Raw genomic sequence first — 7,254 nt, 5'->3', positions numbered from 1 at the left:
AGATAGATAGATGATAAATCGATAGATAGAGCACTAGATTGATAGAGATAGAGATTTATTTAAAAAATGTATTTGTGCTGCATTCCCCATCCAACATATAACCCAAGATACTTTCGGAACATCTGAATTTACCTCCTGCTTTATTGAACAGGTCTCTTGAAAGCTATGCTAGTATTTTAATATATTAGATTTTTGTAAAATAAGAAGTATTGATATTTCACTGCTGGCTGGGTACCGCAATCACCATTACCCAGACCTGCTCAATTGGTATTCTTTGGCCCCCTTTGCCTTCCCCAAAGGCATTTCCCATCTGCCCGTTTCCCGAACAATGAAGACGCTTACTTTCAAGCAATGCTTTTTGAATTGTCTGCACCGTCCCTCTTCAAAAAGAAATAAACACACAGCTTTCATTTCAGACCTGATTGCCTCAATTTAAGGTTATTTTATGCAGGATTTAATTGCTTCCCTTTCACGGCAGGTGCTTAGCACTTCCAAGGCGAATGAAGGCACCCGCTCAATATAACACCTGCCGGAGGATAATTGACGGATGCGAAAAAGAGTTTTGCAAAACCTCCACTTTTTGTACCAAACAAGGCATTACACTCCTTGACATTTATGCCACATTGGTTTATTTATTGATGGTGCTTTGACCTGGTTTTTCAAAGTGGCAGAACTCTTCACCCAGCACGCTGGCTGGGGAATTGTGGGATTTGAAATCCAATCCTCTTAAAGTTGTCAAGCTTAAAAAAAACACTGGCATAGTCCAATGAGTCATTAAGGCTAGGGGTTTCTCTAGGAACTACAGAAAATGGTTTAGAGATCTACTGGCATATCACTGGGTGGTTTGCAAAGAGCTTCACGAGTATCCATAGCCCCAGTTTAATCATTGATTGTAAGATGAAGACAAAAAACAAACAGATGCTCTGTCACAGCTGGCCTTTGCAGGCTCATTCCTGGGTTGAATTGTGCAGCCATGCGTGGCAAGCAAAGCCTGTGAAGCAGTGACAGCATTAATTCACACCACAGCATGGCCACAGATGAGCCTCCTCATGCAAAGATCTGGTTTCAACTTGGCCAAAGTCATCCCTTGTGTTTAGAATAGAATAGAAAAATAGAATAGAATAGAATAGAATAGAATAGAATAGAATAGAATAGAATGAACATTATGGATGGGGAAATAGAATAGAGTAGAGTAGAGTAGGATAGAAGAGAATAGAGAATAGAGAATGGAATGGAATAGAATAGAATAGAATAGAATAGAATAGAATAGAATAGAATAGAATAGAATAGAATAGAATAGACATTATGGATGGGGAAATAGAATAAAGTAGAGTAGGGTAGGGTAGGGTAGAATAGAATGGAATGGAGTAGGGTAGAGTAGAGTAGAGTAGAGTAGAGTAGAGTAGAGTAGAGTAGAATAGAATAGAATAGAATAGAATAGAATAGAATAAACATTATGGATGGGGAAATAGAGTAGGGTAGGGTAGGGTAGGGTAGGGTAGAGTAGAGTAGAATAGAATAGAATAGAATAGAATAGAATAGAATAGAATAGAATAGAATAGAATAGAATAGAATAGAATAGTTCTTAACCACTAGACCAAACTGACTCTCTAATTTATATCATATCCTGGTTATTTTTTTTTTCTCCCTTCTCTTTCCTCTTAACCATATCCCTTTCTTTTCTTTTCTTTTCTTTTCTTTTTTTTGAGAGAGAAAGTGCTTAACAGAGAAAAAATGGGTGGCAGATACTCGCTCTCAAGGACAAGAAATAAATTGATTTCCATGCAGAAATCTGTGACCTTTATCCTGTGCATGGCCAGGAGCTACAGAGGACAAATAGAAGAAGGGGGAAAGAAAAGCTAAATCAAAATTGGACCCCCTATCTCAATGGCAGCTAGAGAATTTCTCAAAATCCAAGCTTGTTAAACATGAATCCGATGTCACATTGTCTTCCCTAAAAAAAAAAAAAACTCCATGTGCACGCAAGTTCTGCCAGAATGCCCGATCCCCAGGGGGGTTTTGCTGGCGAGACCAGTAAGCTACAGTTTTGCCCACTCATTTCTGGAATCTTTCCACTGCCAAAATACACAAAGATCTTGAACATTTTAAAAATTTTAACAGTGTCACGGTGGGCTCGCTGCTACACAGCCTGGCTTGCAACCAGACAACTCTAATGAAAGGGGGCAAAGAAGGCACGGGAATGTAAGGGAAGTTTGGGAGGGAAATTTTGGAATGCAAGGGTGCCCACTGGAAGCCTGGGACAGACCCCACATGTCAAGGTCGGCCAGCTGGGGAAGTCCGAGGCAGACATATCACTCCCAAAATAAAGAGGTTGCAAGTGATTGGTGGACAATAGACAATGGGAAGTCCAGGGGAGGGGAAGGGAAAGTTTTCCAATGCTGTTTTCACGCAAAATTGTCAGAACTGGCTTTCCTACTTCGGTAACCACATGGAATCTTCTATAAAGTGATACTCTTGGTAAAAAAAAAATATGTCCCATTTTCTTTTGCTGTCTAACATAGTGGGACAGTTGACAAATAGTTTTGCTCCCTCCTTCAGGGGCAAAAAAGTGAATTTTCAGCAACCCCTAACTAATGAAACTTTACTTCAGCAACCCCTACCTAATGAAACTTCAAGGTAGAAGAAAAAAGACAATTATGAACAGCAGCAAGGCGGAAGGACTCCGTGACAGTGGTGATGGGACCCGTGTTGGAAGAGCTGAAGGACCCAGATAGAGATCATCATTAAAAATAAATAAATCCTGCTCTTAGTATAGGCTACACTCAGTGACCGTAATGGTATGTGGGAAAGACCTTGGGGGACTAGGTCAAGAGATGCTGACAAGGGAACAGTCAGATAAGAGATAGCATAGTCCTCGGCTGGATGATGGGTGGGGCAAGAGGCTAACATCATTATCATCTGTATGTATAAAAGTGTTACAGGGAAAGAAAGAAAGAAAGAAAGAAAGAGAGAGAGAGAGAGAGAGAGAGAGAGAGAGGGAGGAAGGAAGGAAGGGAGAGAGAAAGAGAGAGAGAGAGAGAGAGAGAGAGAGAAAGAAAGAAAGAAAGCTGCAATGTGATCCCTATCTAGTTTATCCCAGGAGGCCAACAATGATCTGGCCAATCTTTTTAATTCAGTGTCTCAAAACTCCAAAACGGCTTGACTTCAGAAATTTTCGGTGCTCCACTTCACTTAACAACCAAGTTGCTGGTCAAAATTGTGGTTGCTAAATGAGAACTACCCATAATGGACTAAGGTGATGGCGCAGTGGTTAGAATGCAGTATTGCAGGCTAACTCTGCCGACTGCCAGGAGTGTGATCCTGACCAGCTCAAGGTTGACTCAGCTTTCCATCTTTCCGAGGTCAGTGAAATGAGGACCCAGATTGTTGGGGGCCATATGCTGACTCTATAAACCACTTAGATAAGGCTCTAAAGCATCGTGAAGCAGTATATAAGTCTAAGTGCTATTGTTGTACCATTCCAGACAAATGGTTGTCCAATCTCTTCTTAAAACTTCCAGTGATGGAGCACCCACAACTTCTGAAGCCAAGCCGTTCCATTGATTTGATTGTTCTAACTGTCAAGAAATTTCTCCTTAGTTCTAGGTTGATTAATTTCCATCTGGCCCCTCTGGTGCTTTGGAGAATAGGTTGATCCCCCTCTTCTTTGTGGCAGCCTCTCAAATGTTGGAAGACTGCTATCATGTCAACCCGAGTCCTTCTCTTTGTTAGACTAGACATGCCTTACCGTTACCAAGAAATCACATCTGAACTGTTTTCATAAAATCTACGCTACCCAAAACTTCAGTAGCTCGTTTTTTTTCCTCCCCCAGGATCTTTAGATAGGCAAAGCAACTGGCAACTTTTTCAACCATGAAAACGGCAAAGGGATATCGCATACCGATCTTCATTGTCCCAAGAAATGAACTTTTGACCCAAATGAACATTTTCTTAGATTCCCCTCCTGTCCGTTTTAGGAGTTTAAAATATTAAAGCTCTATTCTGGGGAGGAAGGGAAAAAGAGCAGTTTTTGCATTCCCAGGTTGTTTTGATTCAGCATGTCTTGAAATGAAAAAAACAAACAAAACACCAAAACATCCTCAAGGCAAGCTTGACTTCCGTGAATTTCAACCGTGCATTTTTCTGGATGACTTTATCTGCCCTAATCTCAGATTGTCTTGGATTTACAAGTCCACCTACGTCCCTGGAATTCTCAAGCAACCCTCCATCAAAGTACAAACCAAGGCTAACTCAACTGAGCTTCCAACATCAGCCAAGGATCCTATAAAACATAGAAATTTCCCCTCCCCCCCATCCTCTACCACCTTCCTAATAGGAAAAAGGACATTGGCTCGTGTCTCTAGAGATTCTCCAACATCCAGATCATGGGTGTCCCAAAGGGGCTTTTTCCAAAAGGCAGCTGGACCTTCTTGGTATTTTTTTCTCCCCTTGATAACATTTCAGTTCTTCTGAAGAACATTCCTTCAGCTTTGATTGTCACACAAGACCACGGGTAAGGGATCTTCCAAGTACAGAGGGGATAGGAAAACAAAGACCAAGGTTATCAACTGAACGGAAGAAGCATCCTGGATGAGCAGTGAATTGTTTTCAAGGAAACCCCCCCCCAAGAAAGTCCAGTTGCCTTTTGGGGGGGGGAAAACCCACCTTCAGGACATTACATCTTGCTTCTTCGCAACCTTGTTTATCAGAATAAATCCCGATGCTGCTGAGAGTGAATCCCTTGCTGGGATCACAGAGGACAAACACTCTCCAGATTTCCTTGGGTTTGGTGGTCACAAAGACCACCATAAATAAAGGGGTCTTCGGAGTCTAGAGGAGATGGGAAAACAAAGACCAAATCCTGAAGGTGACCAACCGCTGGAATCAACCTTCTCTGACTAATCCCCCCCATCTCCTTAGGGATGCTAAGAGGCATATCTTCACTGTCCAGCCCGCCCCAAGAACAAATGTTTGAATTAAAGATTTCTGGGCCACCCAGCAAGTCAGAAACCACCCTCTCCCCCACCCCACACACACACACACCACCTTTCCTTTTGTTCCTAGGAAACCAACAGGACAAGACTGGAGCCGAGGGAGAAAGAGCGATGGGTTGTGAATGTCACAATCGCTTTCCTTTCCAAGGGCTGATGCAAACAGCTGGCCGGGGTTCCTTCCTTTCCTTCCCTGCATGCAGAAATTTCCCCTTTGCTTTGCCTGGAGGGGCGAGGCGGGTGTGCATGTGTGTGTGTGTGTGTGTGAGAGAGAGAGAGAGAGAGAGAAAGAGAGAGAGAGAAAGAGAGAGACCCAAGCCCCTTCCACTTACTTTTCCCGAACCCATCGGTGGGTTTCCACTCCGTCTCTTTCACCGCCCCATAGCTCCTCGGCGCTTTCTCGGCTCCCAAGCTGCTGGAGATGGGTTGCTTTAATTCCATGCTGTTGTTGGATGCTACCTGGGCCCCCCCTGTTTGCTCTTCCTTCGAGACTTCAGCCGGCCTGGGACCCACTTCCTTTTAGTCCATCCCAGCTGGAGGGAAAAGAGAGGAGGAGAAGAGGAGGAGGAGGAGAAATGCAGGGTGGGAAAGGAGGAGGGAGGATCGCTCGGTCGCGGTCTTCAGGTGCTTGTGTGGTGGGCTGTTATTGTATTGTATCGTATTGTGTGTGTGTGTTTGTTTTTTTCCTTTAATTCCTGCAGCTGCCAGATTGGCAAGCCTGGCTGAGCTCACTGCATCCTTCTCTTGTGTTGGTACCCTAGGAGGAGAGAGAGAGAGAGAGAGAGAGAGAGGTGACAGGAATGCAGTGCGCAGACTCAGAGGGAAGATGCTTGGTAAGCCCTCCCCCTCCCCAAGGGAACACAGGGAAGGGAAAGGAAGGGGAAGGGAAGCAGGCAAACAATGGGACGCAAGGAAGAGGGGTGAAAATCCCAGGAAACAGCCTTGAGAATCAGGAAGGTGTAAAACAAATTAAAGCAAGCAAGAGAAGACCAGCTATGGATCTATGACTGCATCTTTGCTGCTCTCTGCTCGCTTGGGGGGGGGGAGAGAGAAAGGATGAACTCACCTCTTGGATGTGATGATATCCAACTATTGAGGGTCAACGAGGTAGATCTTCAGAGGAGCATGGCTTCCATCCTGGGAAGGGTACGGGTTCAAGCCAGCCTGCTTTGGGCCAGCTTTGTGTCCCCCCCTCCCCAAGAGACTGATTTTGATTGGGCTGGAGAGCAGGGTAAATTAATATTCAGACCCTGTTATTAGAGTAGATGTTCAGTTGGGTTGTACAACACGTAGGCCAGGTGAAAGGGGAGGGAGGGGGAGGGTGGAGTGTGATTCTGCCAATTGAATTGGGCAAGGTTTGGGCAGGTAGCGTGAGCCAAGGTGTTCTGTTAAAAGCATTGCATGCTATCTGTTAACAGGTGAAAAGGATTTCAATTTTGTGGGTGGGGGGGGAAAAGTCTAAATGAGGATGTTGAAAACGGGACATACGTAACGCAACCAAGAGGGCTAACTAGTAAAAGAAGTTTTGTATTGATGCTGTTGCTAATTGGGTAAATGTTAGAAAAATGTTTGTAGTTAACCTCTTTGTTACTAAAATACTAAGAACTGTATTAACCTAATGTTTGCAGAAGAAAACAATATGGGAGGAAGAGAAAATCTAGGAAAGCTGCTATGTAGAGTACAATATGATAGAAATTGGCTATTGTTGATTGTTGTGAAATGTGAACCCAGACAACGTGCTGTTTACTAAGCACCAGGTTGTAAGTTTTAAAAAAATCAATAATCTATCTCTATCTCTATCTCTATCTATCTATCATCTATCTATCTATCTATCTATCTATCTATCTATCTATCTATCTATCTATCTATCTATCTATCTATCTATCTCTATCTCTATCTCTATCTCTATCTCTATATCTCTATAAAATATATCTATATATTTTATAAAATAAAAGTATTGCATTATATTGGAGGGAAATACCGTGGCTTAGGCCACACTTGGAATACTGCATCCAGTTTTGGTCACCGCGATGTAAAAAGATGTTGAGACTCTAGAAAGAGTGCAGAGAAGAGCAACAAAGATGATCAGGGGACTGGAGGCTAAAGCATATAAGGAACGGCTGCTGGAATTGGGTATGTCTAGTTTAATGAAGAGAAGGACGAGGGGGGGACATGATAACAGTGTTCCAGTATCTCAGGGGCTGCCCCAAAGAAGAGGGAGTCAAGCTATTCTCCAAAGCGCCTGAAGGCAGGACAAGAAGCA

At 43.3% G+C, this 7,254-nt stretch overlaps 1 protein-coding gene across 1 annotated transcript in view; it reads right to left on the bottom strand.

Moving 5' to 3' along the window:
* The window catches only part of BMERB1 (bMERB domain containing 1), a 14,861-nt gene extending 9,429 nt beyond the window's left edge, over positions 1 to 5,432 (bottom strand). Inside the window, exon 1 of the mRNA XM_015826881.1 lies at positions 5,324 to 5,432. Coding sequence (XP_015682367.1) covers positions 5,324 to 5,432 — 109 coding nt within the window. The remainder of the gene's footprint in view (positions 1 to 5,323) is intronic.
* Between the last annotated feature and the right edge of the window lie 1,822 nt (positions 5,433 to 7,254).

Source organism: Protobothrops mucrosquamatus, unplaced genomic scaffold, assembly GCF_001527695.2.
Source record: "Protobothrops mucrosquamatus isolate PMUCROS unplaced genomic scaffold, P.Mucros_1.0 scaffold3352, whole genome shotgun sequence".
NCBI lineage: Eukaryota > Metazoa > Chordata > Lepidosauria > Squamata > Viperidae > Protobothrops > Protobothrops mucrosquamatus.
The sequence above is the reverse complement of the archived record's forward strand: the minus strand, read 5'-3'. Positions and strand labels throughout refer to the sequence as shown.